At 36.3% G+C, this 25,839-nt stretch overlaps 1 protein-coding gene across 3 annotated transcripts in view; it reads right to left on the bottom strand.

Moving 5' to 3' along the window:
* CEP120 (centrosomal protein 120) overlaps window positions 1-25,839 on the bottom strand; it is a 198,614-nt gene that overhangs the window by 127,905 nt on the left and 44,870 nt on the right. For 2 of the 3 annotated variants that reach the window (XM_044662080.1, XM_044662073.1), the window contains exons 8-9: window positions 25,416-25,629; window positions 23,678-23,855 (exon numbers count right to left, since the gene is read on the bottom strand). In XM_044662080.1, the coding sequence (XP_044518015.1) occupies window positions 23,678-23,855; window positions 25,416-25,629 (392 nt within the window). The remainder of the gene's footprint in view (window positions 1-23,677; window positions 23,856-25,415; window positions 25,630-25,839) is intronic. The other variant, XM_044662089.1, reaches the window with a different exon arrangement.

Below are 25,839 nucleotides of genomic sequence, written 5' to 3' on the forward strand. Positions count from 1 at the left end.
ATGCTGTAATTCTAAATTTATGTTCTCTTTTAATTTATTAAATATCCCAATTATCTTTGGAATAAAGAACTTGCCTTTAAACAGAAGACAAAAAAGCTGAAGTAACACTTAGAATATAATAGAAGCAAAAGAATTTTCAAAGGATATTCAATCACTTTCAGGTTATATAAATAAGATGGAAATAGGCATTTTATCTGATTCTCCTACCTTTTACATCTCTCCAAAACAAAAGTCATATGACAAAGATAAAAGCAAATCTGTCTCCATAGTCAAGCATGGCCAGAATCCAACAAAAGATTTTTAAAAGGCCTATTATGCACAAACTAATACTCACTGACTCTCGAGTTCCCTTGGCACCCCTTCTCCACAGTCCATGCTAGTAGTACTGCACCAGCATTCAGGAGATCACAGATGTTCAGGAGCAATGGGCCAAAACCCCACTGCATCAAGTGCTACAAATCTCTGGGAACCAGTATTGTAAAGCTCTGAATTGCTGGTATCAGGCTAAAGAACAAAGGAACAGAAAGAGGAGGACAGAACACCAGGAAAAGCTTATGTGTTGGGGGAAGGGAGGATAGTGTACAGCACTCAACTAAGTCTGAAAGAAAGAATATTCAGCAGGAGCAAGTTTTGATCTCTCAAAAGTCACTTGGGGTAGAGACTTAGGTTGGTGTAGTATGAATTACCAAGCATGGGAAGATGCTAAATGCTTTTAGTTTCACAATCAGGGAGAGAAAATCAGCAAATGACTGACAGGAGAAAATAAAGGGGGAAAATGACTGAAATTACCAGATTCCCAGAAGAAGAAAAATACAAAAACAAAAGACACACACACACACACACACAGACACACACACACACACACACACACACACACACACATATAAAGGGATATGATGAAAAGTAGGCATAAAAGGGGAATAAGCTCTTATAGACCTTGGGCTATATTATATGGAAGCAGTCATCAAAACCACTTGGATTTCAAGTGATGGATCAATGAAACAAACTATACAAGGGAGGCTCAGAAATATCAGAACTCACTAACGCAATGTTCAATAAATTAGAAAATATAAATTAGCTAAGGAAAAAATTCTCTAATAAAAATTGCTGGAAAAACTGGAAAGTTATCTGACAAAAGTTAAGCTTTGAGCAACTTATACCATATTCCACAAAACATTAGTATTAGTGCTATTAAAAATTAGAGGAAAAAGCCCTTCATGACAATAGGCAGAATCTATATTCTTAACCAAATAAAATTACAAATGGCAAAATAACTTTGATTACAAGACTCTTAGGAGACTTCCGGTTAAGATGGCGGCAGAGAAAGGAGCAGCTGCTCAATGTCTCCTAACCAAAGCATACAGGACACCTCAAGAGGACATAAAAACGAACGCAGATGAACAAAGGAACCTCACAACAGGGAGCAGTATTGAAGGTACACAGAATCAGGGCATTTCCACGCTATAAAGGGGTGAAACAGATCTCACTAAAACGCGACAGGAAGAAGCCCCTCCACCCCCCACCACACCACGCACAGCTCCAAGGCCAACACACAAGAGTGAAAACAGGATTGGGGCAACCAGTAAATCACTAGGAGCCCCAGGGCTTGTACCTGAGAGCTGCAAGACATGGGACCCCAAGTGGCTGGGGGGAGCGCACGGACTTTCCCGAGCATCTGTGCGGGTGAAGGCATTGCCCCGGGCATGGACAAAGATCTCTAACGCAGGGACTTTCCCGAGCATCTGCAGTGGTGAAGGCACTGCCCCATGCGAATAAAGATCTCCAGCACACGGACTTTCCCTAGCATCTGCGTGGGTGAAGGCAGTGCCCTAGGTGCGAATAAAGATCTCCAGCGCAGGGTAGGACCTCGAATGAGGACCTGGTGCAGACAGGAGCATGGCTGTGGAAGCAGCCCCTGAGACTGCTAAAGGAGCCTCGGGCAGAGGGGCAGACCTGGGACTACCAGGAGGCCTGACCCCGAGGACAAGGAGACCAAAGCTCTCAGGAGCTTAGAAAGTGCAGGCAGACCCTGAGTGTGAAGACAAGGCTGAAAAGGGGCGGGGCTAACAATGGCAAGCCGAGAACCCCAGAAGAAAAAGATTATCAAGAAAAACTCTGGAGGCAGCTGGGTATCTCAGTGGATTGAGAGTCAGGCCCAAAGACAGGAGGTCCTGGGTTCAAATCCGGCCTCAGCCACTTCCAAGCTGTGTGACGCTGGGCAGGTCACTTGACCCCCGTTGCCCACTCTTAACACTCTTCCACCTATGAGACAATGCACCGAAGTTAAAGGGGAGGGGAAGAGAGGGGAGGGGAGGGGAGGGGAGGGGAGGGAAGGGAAGGGAAGGGAAGGGAAGGGAAGGGAAGGGAAGGGAAGGGAAGGGAACGGAAGGGAAGGGAACGGAAGGGAAGGAAAAGAAAAACTCTGGAAAACTGGACAACTTTTACAGAGAAAATTCAGACAACAGAGGAAGACAAACAAGTATCCAAACCTTCCCAAAACAATGAAAACTGGTCACAAGCTATTGAAGAGTCCAAAAATGAGATGTTGAGAAAGATGGAAGAGATCTGGCAAGAAAATAACAGCTTAAAAGGCAGAATTTCACAATAGGAAAGTGAGGCAAGTCAACTGAAGACAAGAAATGAACAGATTGAAAAGAAAACCAAAAGATCATAGACGAAAACCAGTCCCTAAAGGCTAGAATTGAACAATTTGAAGTCAATGACCTCTCAAGACAACAAGAACAAATAAAACAAAGTCAAAAGACTGATAAAATAGAAGGAAACATGAAATATCTCAATGAGAAAGTGACAGACCAAGAAAACCGGTCTAGAAGAATCAATTTAAGAATCATTGGTTTTCCAGAAAAGCCAGAAATTAATAGAAACTTGGACTCCATACTTACAGAAATTATTCAACAAAATTGCCCTGAAGCCCTACAACAAGAGGGCAATATAGACATTGAAAGGATCCATAGATCACCCTCTACACTGGACCCAGAAAAGACAACACCTAGGAATATAATAGCCCAATTAAAGAGCTTTCAAGTAAAAGAAAAAAATCTTACAAGAACACAGAAAGGGACAATTCAAATATCAAGGAGCAACAATCAGGATGACAAAGAACCTGGCAGCCTCCACACTAAAAGACCGCAAGGCTTGGAACACGATACTCAGAAAGGCAAGAGAGATGGGCCTTCAGCCACGGATCAACTACCCATCGAAACTGACTATATACTTCCAGGGGAAAGTATGGGCATTCAACAAAATTGAAGATTTCCACGTTTTTGCACAAAAGAGACCAGGACTAAATGGAAAGTTTGATACCCAACCACAAAAATCAAGAGAAACATGAAAAGGTAAATAAGAAACAGAGGGAAAAGAAAGAAAACTCATAATTTTTTAAATTTGACTCTTTAAAGACTTAAATAAGATCTAATTATCTGTATTACTATGTGGAGAAATGCTATGTATAATTCTCTGTAGTGAACTCTATTCACTATTATAATATTCACTATTATAGCAACCAGAAGAATAATTCATAGAGAGAGGATAGGATACTAAATGGTCTAAGATGACATGGGGGGTGCAAAAGAGGGGGGGAATAGTAGGGGACACCAAGAAAAAACTGAGTAAATAAGAAAAATAGCATATTCTATTACACACAAAGAGGGCATGGGAAGAGGAGGGGATAAATACTATTATAAGGAGAGGAAGAGAGCATTAAGAGGGAATAATCAAACCTTACTCTCAGTGTAATCAACCCAGAGAGGGAAGAGTAGCTTTATTATCCATTGGGATATAAAACTCTTATCTAACCCTACTGAGAAAGTCAGAAGGGATAAACCAAGGGGAGCAGGGAGTGGGGAGGTCAAAAAAGGGAGGGGAGAAGAAGGGGGAGGGAATTCATTAGGACTTTAAAAAACAAAAAGAGGGGCATAAAAGGGAGGGGGCAGAAAGGGAAGTCAATCAAGGGAGGGGATAAGGGATACTGGCTCAAAGCAAATTACTGGCTTAAAAGAAAACAGTTTAAGAAGAAGGGGTGGGTCTAGAGGAGGATACAAAAATGTCAGTGAATGCACAAATGATAATTGTCACTCTGAATGTGAATGGGATGAACTCACTCATGAAACGGAAGCAAATAGCAGAGTGGATCAGAAACCAAAATCCTACCATATGTTGTCTACAAGAAACCCATATGAGGTGGGTAGACACACAAAAGTTTAAGGTTAATGGCTGGAGCAAAATCTTTTGGGCGTTAAATGAAAAAAAGAAGGCAGGAGTGGCTATTATGATCTCTGACAAAGCTAAACTAAAAATAGATATGATTAAAAAAGACAGGGAAAGTCATTACATCCTGATTAAAGGCAGTATAAACAATGAGGAAATTACACTGCTCAATATATATGCACCAAGTGGTATAGCATCCAAATTCATAAAGGAGAAACTGGCAGAGCTCAAGAAGGAAATAGATAGTAAAACCATAATAGTGGGAGATCGAAATATTCCTCTTTCAGATCTAGATAAATCAAACCAAAAAGTAAATAAGAAAGAGGTAAGAGAAGTGAATGAAGTCCTAGAAAAAGTAGATTTAATTGATATGCGGAGAAAAATAAATAGGGACAAAAGGGAATATACCTTCTTTGCAGCTGCACATGGTACATTCACAAAGATTGACTACGTAATAGGGCATAGAAACATTGCAAACAAATGCAAAAGAGCAGAAATAATAATTGCAACCTTCTCAGATCATAATGTAATAAAAATAATAATTAGTAAGGGCACCTGGACAGGCAAATCAAAAACCAACTGGAAATTAAACAATATGATTCTCCAAAACCAATTTTTCAAAGAAGAAATCATAGAAACAATCAACAATTTCATTGAAGAGAATGACAATGATGAGACATCCTACCAAACTCTGTGGGATGCAGCCAAGGCAGTACTCAGGGGGAAATTTATATCCTCGAGTGCATATATTAACAAATTAAGGAGGGCAAAGATTAATGAATTGGGTATGCAACTGAAAAAATTAGAAAGTGAGCAAATTAAAAACCCCCAGATGAAAACTAAATTAGAAATACTAAAAATTAAGGGAGATATTAATAAAATCAAAAGTAAAAGAACTATTGAATTAATAAATAAGACTAGAAGCTGGCATTTTGAAAAAACACATAAAATAGACAAAGTACTTGTCAATCTAATAAGAAAAAGGAAAGAAGAAAACCAAATTCACAGTATTAAAGTTGAAAAGGGAGACCTCACCTCTAATGAAGGGGAAATTAAGGCAATCATTAAGAACTATTTCACCCAATTATGTGGCAACAAATATAACAATTTAGGAGATATGGATGAATATTTACAAAAGTATAAATTGCCTAGATTAACAGCAGATGAAATAGAATACCTAAATAATCCCATATCAGAAACAAAGATTGAACAAGCCATCAAAGAACTCCCTAAGAAAAAAATCACCAGGACCTGATGGATTCACAAATGAATTCTATCAGACATTCAAAGAGTAACTAATCCCAATACTATACAAATTATTTGATATGATAAGCAAAGAAGGAGTCCTACCAAATTCCTTTTATGACACAAATATGGTACTGATCCCAAAGCCAGGTAGACCAAAAACAGAGAAAGAAAACTATAGACCAATCTCCCTAATGAACATAGATGCAAATATCTTAAATAGAATATTAACAAAGAGACTCCAGCAAGTAATTAAGAAGATCATCCACCAGGATCAGATCGGATTTATACCAGGAATGCAAGGAAAACCATCCACATAATTGACCATATCAACAGTCTAACCAACAAAAATCACATAATTATCTCAATAGATGCTGAAAAAGCCTTTGACAAAATACAGCATCCATTCCTATTGAAAACACTGAAAAGTATAGGAATAGAAGGACCCTTTCTAAAAATAATAAACAGTATACACCTAAAACCATCAACAAGCATTATATGCAATGGGGATAAATTAGAAGCCTTCCCAATAAGATCAGGAATGAAACAAGGATGCCCATTATCACCTCTATTATTCAACATAGTACTAGAAACACTAGCAGTAGCAATTAGAGAAGAAAAAGAAATTGAAGGTATCAAAATAGGCAATGAGGAGACTAAGCTATCACTCTTTGCAGATGATATGATGGTATACTTAAAAAATCCTAGAAAATGGGGGGCAGCTGTGCTGGATTGAGAATCAGGCCTAGAGACAGGAGGTACTAGGTTCAAATCCGGCCTCAGACACTTCCCAGCTGTGTGACCCTGGGCAGGTCACTTGACCCCCATTGCCCACCCTTACTACTCTTCCACCTAGGACCCAATACACAGAAGTTAAGGGTTTAAAAAAAAATCCTAGAAAATCAACTAAGAAGTTGGTAGAAATAATCAACAACTTTAGCAAAGTTGCAGGATACAAAATAAATGCACATACATCATCAGCATTTCTATATATTTCCAACACATTAGAGCAGCAAGAGATAGAAAGTGAAACACCATTTAAAATCACCCTAGACAATATAAAATACTTGGGAATCTATCTACCAAAAGAAACACAGCAATTATACGAAAACAACTACAAAACACTTTCCAAACAAATAAAACTGGATCTCAACAATTGGAAAGCCATTAATTGTTCATGGGTAGGAAGAGCTAACATAATAAAAATGAACATTCTACCCAAATTAATTTACCTATTTAGCGCCATACCTATCAAATTACCAAAAAACTTCTTTACTGAATTAGGAAAAACTATAACAAATTTCATTTGGAATAACAAAAGATCAAGAATATCAAGGGAAATAATGAAAAAAAATGTGAAGGAAGGGGGCTAGCAGTACCAGATATTAAACTATACTATAATGCAGCAGTCATCAAAACAATATGGTACTGGCTAAGAGATAGAAGGGAGGATCAGTAGAATAGACTTGGGGTTAATGACATCAGCAAGACAGTGTATGACAAACCCAAAGAGCCCAACTTTTTGGACATGAATCCACTATTTGACAAAAACTGCTGGGAAATTTGGAAAACAATATGGGAGAGATTAGGTTTAGATCAACATCACATACCCTACACCAAGATAAATTCAGAATGGGTGAACGACCTGAATATAAAGAGGGAGACTATAAATAAGTTAAGTAAACACAAAATAGTATACCTATCAGATCTCTGGGAAAGGAAAGATTTTAAAACCAAGCGAGAGTTAGAGAAAATTACAAAATGTAAATTAAATGGTTTTGATTATATTAAGCTAAAAAGCTTCTGTACAAACAAAAACAATGTAGTCAAGATCAGAATGGAAACAACAAATTGGGAAAAAATCTTAGTAACAAAAAACTCTGACAGGGGTCTAATTACTCAAATATACAAGGAGTTAAATCAATTGTATAAAAAATCAAGCCATTCCCCAATTGAAAAATGGGCAAGAGACATGAATAGGCAATTTTCAGGTAAAGAAATCAAAAGTATCAATAAGCACATGAGAAAGTGTTCTAAATCTCTAATAATTATAGAAATGCAAATCAAAACAACTCTGAGGTATCACCTCACACCTAGCAGATTGGCTAAAATGAAAGAAGGGGAGAGTAATGAATGTTGGAGGGGATGTGGCAAAATTGGGACATTAAAGCATTGCTGGTGGAGCTGTGAACTGATCCAACCATTCTGGCTGGCAATTTGGAACTATGCTCCAAGGGCTATAAAAGAATGCCTGCCCTTTGATCCAGCCATACCATTGTTGGGTTTGTACCCCAAAGAGATCATAGATAAAGAGACTTGTATGAATATATTTATAGCTGCGCTTTTTGTAGTGGCAAAGAACTGGAAAGCAAGGGTATGCCCTTCAATTGGGGAATGGCTGAACAAACTGTGGTATATGCTGGTGATGGATTACTATTGCGCTAAAAGGAATAATAAACTGGAGGAGTTCCAGGTGAACTGGAAAGACCTCCAGGAACTGATGCAGAGTGAAAGGAGCAGAGCCAGAAGAACATTGTACACAGAGACTGATATACTATGGTAAAATCGAATGTAATGAACTTCTGTACTGGCAACAATGCAATGACACAAGACAGCTCTGAGGGATTTATGGTAAAGAATGCTACCCACATTCAGAGGAAGAACTGCAGGAGAGGAAACATAGAAGATAAACAATTGCTTGAATGCATGGGCTGAAGCGGACATGATTGGGGATGTAGACTCGAAATGACCACACCAATGCAACTAATAACAATATGAAAATAGGCCCTGAAGAAGGACACATGTTACAACCAGTGGAAATGTGCATCGGCCATGGGTGGGAGGAGAGTGGGGGGTGAAGCGGAAAGTAGGGGCATGAAGCATGTAAACCGGTTAAAAATGAATATTAATAAATATTTTTTTAAAAAAATAATAACTTTGATTACATAAAACTGAAAGCTCTACACAGATAGAATTAATGCATCTAAGATAAGGGACGTGGTTAAATGAGAAAATATTTTTGCATCAAACTACTCTGGTTAAGGGTTTGGTTATTCAAGATATATAAAAGAGTGTGAGTGAGCAAGTATGTGTGCATGTGTGTAAAACTAACGGCTATTCCCTAAAGTTAAATGGTCAAAGAATATGAACAAATAATTCTCAAAAGAACTGCAAAATATTTACAGCCACGTGAAAAAAAGATTCAAACCACTAATAAGATAAATGCAAATAAAAATAATCTTGAAGTTTCACCTCACATACTGTAAACTGACAAAAGTGACAAAAAAATGGCAAAAGTCAATGTTGGGGGTAGGGCAGTGGAAGGACAGGTAAGCTATGCGTTGTTAGTAGTGATGTGAAATGATACCACCATTATGGAAAACAATTTAGAAATATGTAAATCAAGTGCCATTTTAGTCCATATTCTTTTAACTACAAACTCCATTACAAGGACAACATCAATAAGAAGAAATTCTTCTCTCTAATCCAAAAGATTTATAAGCAGCACTTTCTGAGATAGCTAAGAGTTGGAAACAGAATAGATGCCAATCAATTGTGGAATGGTTGAACAAATTGTAGTACATTAATGTAATGGAATATTATTATTGTACTATGTGACACAGAATCATGGAAAGATCTATATGAACTGATACAGAGTTACATAAACAAAGCAAAGAAAATAATATATACACAGTTAATTACAACAATGTTAATAACTACACACCTAAAAAAACAAGTGAATAGAAAATAAACTTACAAAAATCAAGAAGGATCCATATAAAATATGAGAAGACACCCCAATGCTACTCTCCTTTGCGGAGAAAGTCCAGAGGGTTCCAAATTGCACATTTTCAGACTTTTTCAATATATCAATCAGTCATGTTGACTTTATTTTACTCTTTTAAGAATATTATTTGTCATATAGGTTGGCTCTCTGGGAGCACTGGGGAAGGGATACTTAGAATAACTACAGTGAAGTGAAAAAATAGAAAATATCAATAAAATATTTTTTACAAAAAAAAAAAAGACTTTTAATTACCTATATTCTAAAGCAGAGACTAACCTTTTTTGTTGTTGTTGTTGTCATTAACTCCCTGGGAAGCATGGTGAAAGTCTATGGTTCCCTTCTCAAAATAATGTTTTGTAAATCATAAAATACATGGGATTGAAGGAAAACAATGTTGAAAAAATGCTATGAAAATATCTTTAAAAACAAGTTCACAGACTCAAGGTTAAGAATCCCTCTTTTGGCGATAGTGTACTAATAAGAGAAAAATCACATCAAACCATAGTTTAGAAATGCAAAGGTCTTAAATATAAATCTAGTATTTAACAGAGCAATTTGAGGATCTGAATTCAAGTACTTATGATTCCAAATCCAGGGCTTTTTGTATTATATATCAAGCTGCCTATTGAACATTTCCTGTATTTACAAATTTCAACAAGCATATGCTTCACTATGATTTCGATTCAAATACTTCATAAAAGCACAATTCTTTTTTAAATGGTCTTTTATCTTCTTAATAAAAGATAATTTGTTTAATTGTATAGCAACTAGAAATAAAATAGAATTACACACAATGAGAATGTTCTGCATCTTCTGCCCTCCACCCCACCAAAAACCCAAATCCATTTATCTAGTGAAACTTAATAGATAATTTTTATATTCATTGTTAAATCTATGGAAGACACCTAAGAGATCATCATCGAGAATATAACTTTCTCCCTCTGTAAATAAGGAAAGAAATATGAGAGAACTTGGTTTGTTAAGTTGTATAGCACGGAATTGAATTTAGGCACTACAATTCTAAATACAGGATTCTTTCCAAAACACAATACTGATTTTCAAAAGTTTCAAGGTTATGGAGCTTTGTCTATATATTTTAAGGACTAAGAACTTTAACCAAATGTACATTGTAAAAGATGACATAATTAAGCAATTTCAGATATTCATTCTTTTATGTCTTTGTAGAGCTACATATTGTGATAATGAAATTAAATCTACCCAGCCCACTCTTTGATTTAATCACCAAAGGTGTAAACATTACTACTTAATTCACAAGTTGGGAAGTCTGTGACCCACATGTGCAAGAGTGGGTGACAAATCAGAATTGACTGACTTCCCCCTGGGCAGTCCTAAACAAAGCGTCTGTTGTGATTGGACACGTAAAATAAGAAGAAGGCACAGGAAGTGACAAAAAAGAAGCACCTTTAAAAGGAAGTGACAACTTCCTGTGAGTGCTTCTTGTTCTTTTCCTGGAGCTGGAGGTTGAGTTGGAGATGCTGCTTGCTGGCTGAGACCGTTCTTAAATCTCTTCCTTATAACTACACATGGTGAGTGAAAAAGGCTGACACACCCTTAGCTTCCCTGGAGGTACTAGTCTCCAGAGGCTCCTTTGGAAGGGGTCCTCATGGCTAAAACCCTTGTTAATTGACTTTTAGGCTCTCTGGCTGGGACTCTGGAGCCCTGCCGGAGTAAAGCCAAGGATTGAGTACATAGTCTAGTTCTTTAAGCTATATCTCTTACTCTACCCTCTTCTCATCTCTCTACTTCCACTCTCTCCTATATTTTATAGATTACTGAATTCATTTTAAAATCGGTATTTATTCAATTCTTGGAGACCAGTCATTTAAATATTAATATCCAACCAAAAGCCTAATTTTTACTCCTTACAAAATAATTATCTGTATGTAATCCTATTAAAAATAACCAGTATTTCAGTGATAAATTGTAAGGATTAATCCCAATTATTAATTGATTGAATAACTGTATATGGGAATCAGTAAACAATAATTATATTCTGAGTAAAATAGCAAATTAAAATTCCTTGAAGTACCTTGCAAAAATACCTTTCCTAAGGAAGGTTGGTATATGCCTTTTAGTGCCTTGGACTATATCCAGATTTTCTTAAGATGGTGATATCTTTTGGCTTTGAATCTGTGAAATATCCTTGGCTGTTACTATACTGGAATAGGAGATTACCCCCTTCATAAGAAGAAAAGGGAACAACCTGATCTTCTGGGGAAAAAAAAATCTTCTAAAAGGGGAAACTTGATTTTCCTCTCCTAAAGAAACATTCAGTCGACCACTCTCCATTTGGAGGAAGTTTGTGTAATTTGACTTGTTTGTGTAGACTATAAAAGGCTTGGGCAGTTCTAATTTTGGGTCTTTGACCAAGCTGGGATAGGTCTGGGCCCTGACACTTTGTAATTTACAACTTCCTACAATAAAATGTCAGTATGACTCATATAATTGCTTCCTAGCAGTATTTTATTTTACTTAATAAGAATAAACTGTGCTTTCACAGCTCTAATGCTTCCAAGGAACTTCAAAGCTCTCAACATTTTTTTTTTAATCCTTACCTTTTACCTCAGAATTAATACTAAGTATTGGGCCCACGCCAGAAGAACAGAAAAACTCTCACAATCTGGAGTGAAGTGACTTGCCCAGGGCCACACAGCTAATAAGTATCTGAGGAAAGATTTGAACTTAGGATCTCTCATCTCTGGGTTTTGCTCTCAATTCACTAAGCCACCTAGCAGCTATGAAACTCTCCAGTTCTATACAAGTTTGATAGTAATATTTTTTTACAACTTATGCACCTAGAAAATCTTAGCAAATTAAATAATAATTCTTAGAAGTATTAAGTACAGTCTGACCGTGATAAGAAAGACTATATGGAATAACTTTTTTCTTTAAGACTACTTTCAGGGGCAGCTGGGTGGCTCAGTGGATTGAGAGTCAGGCTTAAAGATGGGAGGTCCTGGGTTCAAATCTGGCCTCAGACACCTCCTAGCTGTGTGACCCTGGGCAAGTCACTTAACCCCCATTGCCTACCCCTTACCATTCTTCTGTTTTTGGAACTAATATAAAGTATTGATTCTCAGATGGAGGGTAAGAGGTTTTTTTTTTTTTTTAAAAAGACTAGTTTTCTATTTTTCTGTATTATTTGATGTCTCAAATTTATCATAGTGTAATTTAAGTCAACAAACATTTATTAAATGAGAAACATAATCCCTATACTCAAGAAATTGACATTCTAATAGCTATAATGTACGTTAGAATAGAGAAAATGGAAGTTAAAAAGATAGAGAAGGGAAAAGAATAACAGGATGGATAGATTATATCTGCAATGCAGAAGAGAGGGAAATCAGGGAAAGTTTCATGGAAGAGCAAGTAACTAAAATGAATCTTAAAGAGCAACATGGAAAAGAAAAAGTTTCTAAAATTAGAATTGAAAGGCAGTTAAGAACCTACCTTGAATGGCACATAGGAATGTAGAGACAATGTAGGAAGGTCTAGGAAGAGGGAATGAAAAGATTAGATCTGTGCATTAATAGATTATTTGGGTTATAATATGAACATACAACAGACAGGGAAGAAGAGATGAATTGTGGGAAAACCAGTTAGAAGACAATTGCAATAGTCTAAGAGAGAAGTATTGGAGTACCTGAAATAAAGTCAAGGCAGAAAGATACAGACATGATTGGGGAGAGATATTAAAGAGGGTCCAATCAGAAGAAAGGACCAGGAAACACAGTAGATATAAAGGATAAGGGCAATGGAAGAATTAAAAATGACATTAAAATGTCTGGAGTAAGATGATACTACTTAAAATAGAAACTATGAAATGAAAACCAGGAGGTTTGGGGTAGTAGTTTGGAAAAATTATTAATTCAATTTGGATATGTTGAATTTTAGAAGCCAATGAGAACACAACATAATGAATTCTTAGTTCAAATCTTTCTCCTGACACTTCATAGCTGTGTGAGGCTGGGCAAATCTTTTAACCCCTCTGAGCCTCAATTTCTTCATCTATAAAAGGAGAGTTGGAACAGATGGCTTTTAGAACATTCAGTTCTAAATGTATGATCCTATGATCTACATAGAGAGTTTTAGAAAGCATCTATGGGCCTATAACACACAAAAGGTTTTAAATGGTTTTAAATTTAAATTATCTGATGATAATTTGTAGAAAAGAAGACCAAGGACAAAAACTAGGTAGATGCCTAAACCCTGGAGGAACAGGTAAAAAGGGGAAATATAGTGAAGAAAAACAAGAGGGAACAATTATAGAGGTAGCAGGAAAACTGAAACTGAAGAGTGTCCGAGAAGTCAAGGAAAAAGTGACTATCAAGAAGGAAGAAGAGTCAATGATAATAAAATCTGTCAAAAAAAAAAAAAGATCAAAGAATACAAGGAGTGAGAGAAGCACATTGGATAACAGGAAATGTTAAGTGACTTTGAAAAGAGCAGCTTTAGCTGGGAAAATTGGAAAACAGTGGGAAAAATTAGGTTTAGATCAACATCTTATACCCTATGCCAAGATAAATTCAAAATGGGTAAATGACTTCAATATAAGGAATGAAATCATAGGTGAACGTAGAATAATATACCTTTCAGATTTGCAGGAAAGGAAGGAATTTAAGACCAGGCAAGAGATAGAGAACATTGCAAATGTAAAATGAATGATTTTGAATATATCAAATTAAAAAGGATTTGTACAAACAAAGCCAATACAACCAAAATGAGAAGGAAAGCAACAAACTGGGAGAACATTTTTATAACAAAACTCTTTGACAAAGGTTTAATTTCCCAAATATATAAGAAACTAAGTCAAATTTACAAAAAACTCAAGCCATTCCCCAATCCACAAATGGTCAAGGGACACAAATAGGCAGTTTTCACTCTATGAAATCAAAACTATTAATAAGCACATAAAAAATGTTCCAAATCCCTCCTGATTAATGTAAATTAAAACAACTGTGAGGTACCTTTTTACACCTATCAGACTGGCCAATATGGCAGCAAAGGAAAGTGATAAATGTTGGAGAGGATATGGCAAAATTGGAGTTGTGAATTGGTCCAACCATTCTGGAAGGCAATTTGGGACTATGCTCAAAGGGCTTTAAAAGAATGCCTACCTTTTGACCCAGTCATATCACTGTTGGGTTTGTAACCCCAAGAGATAAGGGAAAAGACTTGTACAAAAATATTTATGGCCATGCTCTTTGTGGTGGCAAAAACAAATGGAAAATGGAAGGGGGGGGCGTGTAATGTGTGTCTATTGACTGGGGAATGGCTCAATAAATTGTGGTATATGCTGGTGATGGAATATTATTGTGCTGAAAGGAATAATGAACTGGAAGAATTTCATGTGAACTGTAAAGACCTCCAGGAATTGATGCAGAGTGAAATGAGCAGAACCAGGAGAACATTGTACAGAGACTGATACATTATGGTATAATTGAATGTAATAGACTTTTCTACTAACAGCAATGCAATGACCCAGGAAAATCCAGAGGATCTTATGAGAAAGAATGTTATCCACATCCAGAGAAAGAACTGTGGAAACAGAAATGCAGAAGAAAAACATACAAAGTTTGATAGGGATATGATTAGGATTTTGATGTCAAGATTACTCTACTGCAAATATGAATAACATGGAAATAGGTTTCAAACAATGATACATGTATATAACCCAGTGGAACTGCTTGCCAGCTTCAGGAGTGGGGAGGAAAGAGTGTGGGGGGGGGAGGGGGATGTTCATGAATCATGTAACCATGGAAAAATATTCTAATAAAAAAAAGAATAGCTTTAGGAAATAATGGAGCTGGAAATTGAATATAAAATGTTGAGAAGTGAATAGGTGGCAATGAAGAAGAAGCAGTAAGTTTACTCTTCTACAAGTATGGAGGGGAGAAAAGAAAGCTGGGAGGATAAGCTTGAGAGCAAGGTGGATCAAGAGACTTTGTTTGATATCAACATAGCAAGTTATAGCCTAAAAGGGTCTACTTCTGACAGCTCACATTTACAGTTTTTAGCCATTTATATTCAATTCTGCCACTTTGAGAGGGCATGCCAGACAAATGATCTTACAATATTAGCCTCTTTCTGGGGTCCACTTAGGATCCACGTCCCCTTTCCTCTCTGTATCATAATTTACGGTCTGGCCCAGGATCTTTCAACTCTAGGTCAACAATAAATAGAAACCTTCTATGAGGTACTAATAAAAGGGACTGATAAAAAATAAGGAAAATATTTAAATGTTTAAACACTTAATTAGAACAAAGGAATGGAGTATAGCCTGGGGGGAAACTTGGTAGTATACTATATAACATGAGAATCCTTTTCTAGTGTGGGTCACAAATTGGCTCTAAACTCCTCCAAATTAAGAGGTTGAAAAGCATTTTGAGGAAGGTAATTATTTTGAAAAAAGAACTGTCATGATGCATAAATTCTGATGCTTTTGTGGAATGGAGTTTGTAGCTATTTCTAGAAAATGCTAAATAACAAAATTTTAACCAGCAAAACAGCCCCTCCAAAAAAATATAAATGAATGTACTATTGTAACATTGCAACATACTTTTCATATAAAACTTAGCTCTTGTTTCATAATTTCAATTTGTAGCACTTTTTCAAGCAATATAACCCACTCCCTGTAAACAGCCTCCCCCTACCAACAATCCTACTTGTGTTCAAGGCATTCTACAATCTTGTACCATATAACCTTTTTAGTATCATTTTATATTGCTACCTTCCATACATTCTGTGTGTTACAACCAAACTTACTGCTCTGTTCCCCAAATATATCACGCCTAAACAGGCTGTCTCTTGGTGCCTATGTCTAAAATGTCTTCTTTCTTCCCTTCTTTCTTTGGTGAATTTCTTCCTACTACTCTTGAAAGCAATAAAGCAAAAGCACTTCCTTCATGCAATCTTTCCCAATATCATTAGTCTGTGATAAATTTAAATCTTTGTACCTCAGATAGTACTTTGTTCTGCAATTGCCTAATCATATAATATTAATATTATAATTAAAATCTGTACCTGTGCCTTGTCTCCTCTTAAAGTTGTGAGTTTCACATTTAACCTAAATTTTTTTCTCTCCCACAATGCAGCACAGTGCTCTGTAATGGGCACTTTGTAAGTATTCTGAATGAATTCTAGAGTCAGTATATATTCTACACAGTGAAAAATACTAGTTTCTAGATCTGAGATACCATCTAATTTTTAAATTCCAGGTCAGTAACACAAATGCTTACCACTTTCAGCTGACTAGCTCACCAAACAACATAAGCCATAAAATCACAGAATGCTAGAGCTGGAAGGGACCTTGAAGATCATTTATCCCAACTCACTCATCTGAAAGATAAGGAAACCAAGGCCAAGAAAGATTAAGTAAAAGAATAGTCTACATTCTCTGTCCACACTTTTTCACCGCCCACACAATTCTTAAAGACCCTTCAGTAAATTACTAAGGATAGAAACTAGACTGAAACTGTTCCCTTCAAAATCACCTTACTGACAAATCCAATGGCTTTTTATCAGTCTTCATCGTCCTTGACTTCTCTATAATACATGACCATTAAAGATACCCACCTTCTTGATACTCTCCCCTTAGTTTCCTTGACACTGCCCTCTCCTGGTTCTCATCCTACCTCTCAAATTGCTCCTTTTCTGTCTCCTTCACCAGCTCCTCTTCCTCTTCCCTCTCCAATATATCCTCCATATCAATGCCAGAGAAATTCAGGCCTGCACAAAGGAGGCAGGAAAGGGTAGGACAAAATCCAATAATGGTCAGTATTTCATTTTGGCTGGAACAGGGAGTACCTGAAGGGGAACAACATGCAATAAGCCTGGAAAAGTAGAATGCTAAAAGACTGTGGAGAGCCTTGAATATTAGGCTAAACGGTTTATATTTAACCAGGCAAAGAAGGGTAGCTGTTTTATTTTGTTTTGTATTCGTATGACTAGTGCAAGTGCATACTCTTTTGAATTTAATTTTAACTTGCCCAAGGTCATATTGTTACTAGGTTGTAGAGCTGGAACTAAAATAACCAGGTCTTCTAACACTTATATTTGTGACTTTTTCCATCATGCCAGATCTCCCTACCCTAAAAACAAAAGCTTTTGTTTGATTTTCCTAGCACTTCATAGCTAAACTTCTACAAAATATAGCTTACATTTGCGGCCATCATCTATTCTGGCTTCTGTATCCACCATTCTATCAAAAAATAATTCTCAAGGTAAAGGAGGATCTCTGTCAATTTTGCTTAGGCCTCATTTTCCTGATGTTTCAATAATATTTGATACTATTAAACCCTCTCCTTCCTTCAATCATTCCCCCCACAAAGTCTCAATTTTCTTAATTTTCATGACAGAGTACTCTCCTTGGTTTTGCTCCTACCTCTCCTGCTATTTCTTGGTTTCATTCACTAATTCACCCAATTTGTATTCCTCTAAGTATTGATGCCTCTTAAAGCTTTCTTCTCTGTCAGGTGGAACTAGCATGCAGGCCAGTCAAGTGGCACAATAGATAACACTGAGTCTAGGAAGACCTGAGTATAAATCTGGCTTCATGTTTACTTGATATGTTATCCTGGGTAAGTCATTTTATACATTTATCTCCGTTTTCCTCACTTGTAAAAAAGGGGACCTCACAGGGTTGTTGTAAGGATAATATTTGTAAAGTACTTAGTATAGTGCCTGGCACATAAGTGCTATATAAATATTAGCTATTATGTCATTACTGGTCCTTTGGAATCCTGGAAGGTGATTACACTGATTAGAATCCTTAAGTCTCTTATAATGTTTTAAGTGACCAGGGTAGGTTTTGAATCCGAATCTTCCTCACTTCAGGTCCAGAATTCAATCTATAAATTTGTGTATTAAATATATCTGATAAAATTCTGATATCTTGTCTCTAAAGAAAAATACATTTACAACATAAAGAATATTTCATTTTTTAAAAAATCACAGAATTTCAGTTGAAAGGTCTCTCGGTGAATACTTAACTCAATAAATACTTTTAAAAAGAGCTCCCCTGTTCCCTACTTGATAAAGGCTATAAATAGGTAGTTTTTTAAAAAAGAAATTAAAGCTAAATCATTATTGATTAGGAAATGCAAGCTAAAACAATTCTAAAATCCCACCTCATGCCTATCAGAAATGACAAATGCTGGAGGATATATGGGGGGAAATGGACACGCTAATGAATTGCTGGTGTGGAGTAGTGAACTGGTCCAACCATATTAGAGAAGAATCTGGAAATAAGTTCAAAGAGTTCTAAAACTGGGCATACCCTTCGACCCCACAATACCACTACCAAGTCTATATCCCAAAGAGATCAAAGAAAAAGGAAAAGAACTACAAAAATATCTATAGCAGCTCTTTTTGTAGTGGCAAATAATTGGAAATTGAGGGAAGCACATTAATTGAAGAATGAACAAGTTGTGGCATATGATTGCAATGGTGTACTATTATGCTATAAAATGATGATGGGGCAGTTTCAAGAAAACGTGGCAATATCTATATGAACTGTTGTGAAAAGAACCAGAAAATCATTGTGCACAATAACAGCATCATCATAATGATGATCAACTATAAGAGACTTGGCTTGGCTGCTCTGATCAATACAGTGATCCAAGACAATTCCAAATATTTCAAGATGAAAAAATGTTACCTCTAGAGAAAACTGAATGCAAAACTGAAGTATAATTTTCTTTATTTTTCTTTCTTTTTAAAAGTTAAGTATTGCTCTTATGGAATATTTTGCATGATATTGAACATGTAATTCATATATTGCTTGTCTTATCAGTAGGAGACAGAAAGCATGCAAGGGAAGGAAAGAATTTAGAATTCAAAATTTAAAAATAAGAATGTTAAAAATAATTAAACATTTAAAGAAAATAAAAGTGAAAAACAAGGACCCTGATAACACACCAAATAGTGGCCTGTAGGAGGCTAAGCCTGATTTTGGGCATTCTCTGGCTAGTCTTAGCTCATTATTAGAATGAACACTTCTAGCTCATTCAACAATGAACAAAATGAAGTTTACTTAACTGTAACTTTAGAAAAGACATTTAGCAAGGACAGCTCCCTTATCTGCATCTGGAAATATCCCTAGTCAGCAGGGTAGGATGTGGCAACTATTAAGATCCTGAAATATATGCTAAGAATGTAAAGACTTGATTACAGACTGGCAATCCTTTTATGTGCAGAGGTGACCAAGAAGCTGTGCCAACTTAGCCTGAGGGCATCAGAAAGCTGGGTCAATAGCTAGGTATCTCAAACATTTTCCCCTGAGCCAGTCATATTTGAGTGATCAATCCCTTCCCTTTTTAGGAAAAGAAATAGCCTAAAAGACATCGTGGTAAAGAGAGAAAATCCTACTACATCACCTTTGTTTTGAGGATTCCATTGAAGGGATACTTTTCAACCAATTCCATTTTGAGACAGCTCTTCATTCAGCATCTGATCAATCTTCAGATACATGAAGAAAACTATGACATCACCCTAATTTGTAAATCTTCTCTGACTAACAATCCCTACTTTCCTCAAATGACCTCATATGGCATGAACTCAAGGCATTTTATCACCTTAGTTATCACAGTCTTCTGGTCACTGCTCAGTTAATCATGTTTTTCCTAAATATTGTTGTGATATTTTATTTTTATATAGTGTGAAACCATGATCTATACCTAGCTTTTGTCAAATTGATTTTCCAGGTTTCCCAGCAGTTTTTGATAAATAGTAAGTTGAGGGCTTTAGATTTATCAAACACTCTAAGCTACTATGTTAATTTGTTTTTATGTTCTATACATATGTTCCATTGATCAATCTCCCAGTTTCTTAACTAATACCAAATAATTTAGATAATTTCCGCTTGGTAGGAAAATTTGAAATATGGTAATGCTAAACTCCCCTCATTCTCACCTTTTCTTATTATTTCTTTACCTTTCAGATGAATTTCATTAATTTTTTTCCAGCTATATAAATCAATTCTTTTGTATTAATTTAGACAATATTGTCTATGGTCACAGTATTTCATTATTTTCAGTACTCCTATCTGTATTAGGGATTTGTATTTCTTCATTATTTTCAGTACTCCTATCTGTATTAGGGATTTGTGCTTTGGTCAGACTTTGCTTTCTCCCATACTCTTTGATCATGTAAGACAGGCCCTACTTGATCCTGAATGAAATGACCAAGATTAGGCCACATCTTATGCAGAATTCCTGGTTTTGGCAGTTTTCTAATAAATCAACTTTGGTTTTATTTAGCTCCTTCAATACCTCCTCCTCACACTGTCCCAGAGTAGGTACTGTCCCTTGCTGTTAAACTGACAAAGTTCCAAACAGATGATGTTGACTGTGCTGTTAAGCATAAAAATCTCAGGTGCTACCTGGCTCTTTCTCCTAATGGAACTTGAGCATGGTTACCCAAATCTTGTCCTGAGCACAATATTAATTCTATCTCCTGCCATGACAGGCTCTCTGGGCCTTATAATGAACACTGGTCTCACATTGTTTCCTTTTTTTTTTTTCTTTTTTCTTTAAACCCTTAACTTCTGTGCATTGGCTCATAGGTGGAAGAGTGGTAAGGGTGGGCAATGGGGGTCAAGTGACTTGCCCAGGGTCACACAGGTGGGAAGTGTCTGAGGCCAGATTTGAACCTAGAACCTCCCGTCTCTAGGCCTGGCTCTCAATCCACTAAGCTACCCAGCTGCCCCCCTCACACTGTTTCCTGCTTTGTGATAGGACTTCTTAATATATTGTACCTTCTGCCACGTATGGTTTGTTTAGCTATTCAGTCTGCAGGATTTGGGCAAATTCTTTTGCACATCTCTGGACAAGATGCTTGAGTTTATTAATTTGCCTATTGTTTTTGTTATCATTGGTCCTCCTGGTACATTTTTAGAGCTCTATTGCAGTGTTTGAGGAGTGTGTGTATGGGGTGTTTCTTGGTTCTTCTAGGTCCTAACATACTGCCCTCTTTCCATAACTCAGTGCTTTATGGATATTCTCTTTATATCACTGTCACATCACAATAACTGCTCTCTCCTTTACCCTCACTTAATAGCACTCTCCCGTAAAACAAAAACAATAAAGTAAAATAAATCAATACAATGCGCAATTCTGAAAACACATGCCCTATTCCACACCTATAGTCTACCATTTCTGTTGGGTTAAAAAGTGAATTGTCCATCAGTTGTCTGAGTAAAAAATGGGTACTGCATTGACTTTTGAAGTGCTTTCCAATGTTTTCTTTTTTAGCCCTTATTACTCCACTGTGCATTAATCCCATATTTTCAACAATCTGCTTGATGTCTTTACCTGGATATCCTGTTGGCCCCTCAAACTCAAGAAGTATGAAAGTGAATTTTGTCGATGCTCTTCCCAAAGCCTCTCCCTCTTCTATTTTCCTTAATGGCTGAGATTCCTTCCAGTTAACCAGACTTGAAACCATAAAATCCTTACAAATTCTTCTCTTTCCCTCACTCATTTCCCATATTCTATCAGTTTTAAAGCTCTGTTATTTCTACCTTAACAATCTCTCTCTTGTCTATGCTGCCTTCCTTCTGATTTTACTGCCAAAGTCCCATTTCAGGCCAATATCATTCTCCTGGGGAATTTTTTTAAACTCTTACCTTCTGGCTTAGAATTAATGATAAATATCAATTTGAAGGCAGACGAGTGGTAAAGGCTAGACAATTGGGGTTAAGTGACTTGCCCAGGATCACACTGCTAAGAAGTATATGAGGTCACATTTGAACCCAGGTCCTCCCCCAACTCCAGGCCTGGCACTCTATCCACTGGGCTACCTAGCTGCCCCTCCTGTGAGTAATAATTTTCTAACTCATCTGACTTCTAGACTTTTTACTTTCACTAATCCACCCTTTGCATACTATAGCTGCTAAAATCTCATTTGTATAGGGCAGTGATGGGCAAACTTTTTAAAGAGGGGGCCAAAGGAAAGGAAATGCTCATCTGTCAGTCTGTTTCTAAGGCAACTCTTTCAAAATTTCATTGTATTGTATCCTATTCATTGTATTCATCAGATTAGGAATAATGCATGGCTAGACAGAACATTTCAGGGAGCTGCATCTGGCCCACCAGCTATAGTTTGCCCATCACTGGTATAGGGTCTAAGGAAGGGTCCTTCCCTGTCTCAAAAACTTTCAATGATTTACCACTATATAAAATAATGCCACTGCCTTATCTTTTACAAAGTTCTAACTCAGGGAGGGAAGGAGCATGTATATAGGCTTGGAGTCAATAGACTGAGAACTAAATCCCTGCTCTGCTGCTTACTGTGTGATTGGGAAGATTGCTTCACCTTTTTGGGCTTCTGTTTCTTCATCTGTAGACTCTTCAGAGCCTGACTTTCTAGCTTTATTTCCTTCTAATCTCCTTTATATAGTTCTTGTTATTACCAAACATGATGAGAGCACATGTTCCCACGGCTTGCCTTCTCTCTCCCACTCTGCAACCCTGCAGGCCATCCTCCATCCCTGGAATATGCTCCTGACACTTCTATTGTAATCTTTCTTTTCCTTCACACCCAAGATCAAGAGCTGCCACCATTATGATATTGTCTGTCTTTAGTTTCTCAAAAGACCTTTCTCTGGATCTTTACTATTCCCTAACCACTTTTGACCTTACTTATGTATATGTTTCTATACCAGAATAAAATGTAAGCTCTTTGAGTCTTCTTACTTTTGAATCTCCAGTGCCTATTCACAGTGTCTTGCACTTAGCAAGCATTTAACAAATGCTCATTTAACTGAGTTGAATATTCTATTTCCTTTCTGGTGTAGGTTTTTCAGCAGAAGGTCAGGCAGTAGAAGCAGCTGCACGGAACAAGGCAAGGTTTCAGAGGCCAAATGCTACTGAGGTTTGAAGGATAACAAGCCAGATCCATAATATGCTCACACAGAACAAAGGAAACATTCAAAGTCAGGAGAGCTTCCTGAATTAAATTTTGTAATTATCTTAAAATATATTTTATTTTTGATTTGTGAAGAGCATATGGAGTATTCTGATCTGCATTCTCTAAGAAACTGAAGTTATTCATCCCAAAGGTCACCAGAATGTTCGTTCATTGTTTATTTACAAAATATCTTGCACCTTCTGGCACTTGACAACAGCAGGATCTGAGAGCTCTGAGAAATAAATAGGATCTCTAAAATCTTAAAATTAAGCTGAAATTCTTTAAAACATAATGCCAAAAACAGAAAAGGAAAACATTATCTTGATATTGCTAATATACATAAGACTATACACAAAAAAGTTACAGTTCTTTTTTTTTGGGTAAAGAATTTCTTAAAGTTAAAAAATCATGGCTTTTTAATTCTCTCAATTACTCAAAAGAAGAGGCATAACTTTTTTTAAAAGTGTCTAAAACAAAATTAAACCATACCTTAACATACAATTGACTGGAAAATCAACTTCTAGATCATGGACACTCCTTAAATCTATTGAAAAGCAAAAATGATGTGATGATGCTGGGACAGCAATCTTTTGTCCTGAAGTAATCTCAGAAGCATTGGATGTTGTCACTAGATGGGCTTGAGAGACTGATGTGGGACAATTCAAGGCTGACATGAACACAATAACAAAAGTTAAGATTTCAGTAAAAGTTTCACAAAGGTGTGTTCAATCCATTTTAAAATGATCACTTCATTTATCCTTAAGTAGGGAATTGGAATATTTCCCTTCCATTTTTGAAAACGAGGAAACAGAAACACAAAAATCTTAGAATGACTTGACCAAAGTTACCAGTTGCAAGGTTAATCAAGGTTTAGTTGAACAATCTAGGTCTCTAAACTCCCACTTCAGTATTTTAATTGACTATCCTACCTGTCAAAATGAAGAGAAAGAAGTTAACCTTAACTCAATCTTCCATTAACGAAGAAAATATTTTCTAAGATACATAGTACAAAAAGCATAATTTACTTTAAGGGCCAGATTAAGTATATTCATCATTTGAGTATTTAAAGGTTTCTAGATTTGTACCTTTTCAACACTAAGTTTAACAATGAATTTTTTTAAATCTTAGAGTATACTGTGGATATAAAAATAATATTTTATTTGGGTCAACTGGGGCAGAAAGGAAATAATTCTTTTAAAACAATTTCCTTAGGTCTTACTAAAGTGTCTTGAACATTGTTAAGCTTCATTCTGCTATTTTTTTTTAAATCCTTAACTTCTGTGTATTGGCTCCTTGGTGGAAGAGTGGTAAGGGTGGGCAATGGGGGAGTCAAGTGACTTGCCCAGGGTCACACAGCTGGGAAGTGTCCGAGGCCGAATTTGAATCTAGCACCTCCCATCTCTAGGCCTGGCTCTCAATCCACCGAGCTACCCAGCTGCCCCTCATTCTGCTTTTTTAAAAAATGTTTGGTTCACATCCATCAATGTAGGAAGTTATTCTACCAATACTGATAAGCACCAATTCTACAATCAATACTACAGTCTCAGAGAACTGCCTGGAATATTGATAATGACTTGTTCAGGGCTACACAACCAATTAGTGTTAGAGATAGGGCTTGAACTCAGGTCTTCTTGTTTTCAAGGCTGACCCTATTGTGCCTCTCACTTTGAATATAGTAACTGCTTAATAAATATTTGACTTGAAGAAAATACCAATGAATAAAAATTTTACAAAATCAAAGACAGGCACTTTCAATTTAATGGCCAAAAATTATTAGAATATATGAACTAGTAAAAAAAGTATTTGGCATAAAGAATTAGGAATCATTCTAAAACTGTATAACTAGATAAGGATTCCCAAAAAAATAGTTTCCTAATTCACAATAAATGCTTTTTGGGTAGAAGCTAATTCTATTTTACAAATAAAGTAGATTTTTTTTAAAAACTCACCTCCTTTGAGGTGAGTTTAAAAAAGCCTACAACATTAATAGATTCTAATGGGAACAAGTGTTCTTTGCTCACAGTAGTAGATACTTAATGTTTATTGAAATGATTTATTTTAAATTTTCAACTAGAAGACTAATTAAATAATTAATATGAGTTCCCAATTATTTTAAAGCAACAAAATACAATTTTTACTTTGAATCTAAAAAAACCTGATCCTTCTGAAGAAACTCATAATTATTTGGTAATGTTTATTGATGAAAAGTTATAAAAGACCAGTTTACCTTTTTGATTTACTTTTGTGTCCTTGTCATACTGTAAACTTTCTATTTCACTTTCTGTTGCATCATCTTTAGTTGGTGGTGATTGGTTATTCTGAAGTTGAACAGGTGATTGAGGTGGTGATTTTTCTTCAGTCAATGATTTCTCCTGTATAGGTGTTAAAATTCTCTTTTTTGAGGGCTCTCGCTCACATTGGGTCTTGAATTCAACCAAAGGCTACATAATTCGCAGAGAAAGGGCAATTTGAAAATTAGTTTCCTTTCTATCTATGCAAATCTAAGGCTGCTTTTTAAAATGTTACCTTTCATTACTCTGATCCTTCCTAAATTATTTTTCCTATTTTACATTCTCCTATATTATTTTTTTCTCAATATCTTAGACCCTTTAGGGTCAAAAAAACATTGCAAACAAAAAGATTCTGACATT

Source organism: Gracilinanus agilis, chromosome 1 (assembly GCF_016433145.1).
Source record: "Gracilinanus agilis isolate LMUSP501 chromosome 1, AgileGrace, whole genome shotgun sequence".
Taxonomy (NCBI): domain Eukaryota; kingdom Metazoa; phylum Chordata; class Mammalia; order Didelphimorphia; family Didelphidae; genus Gracilinanus; species Gracilinanus agilis.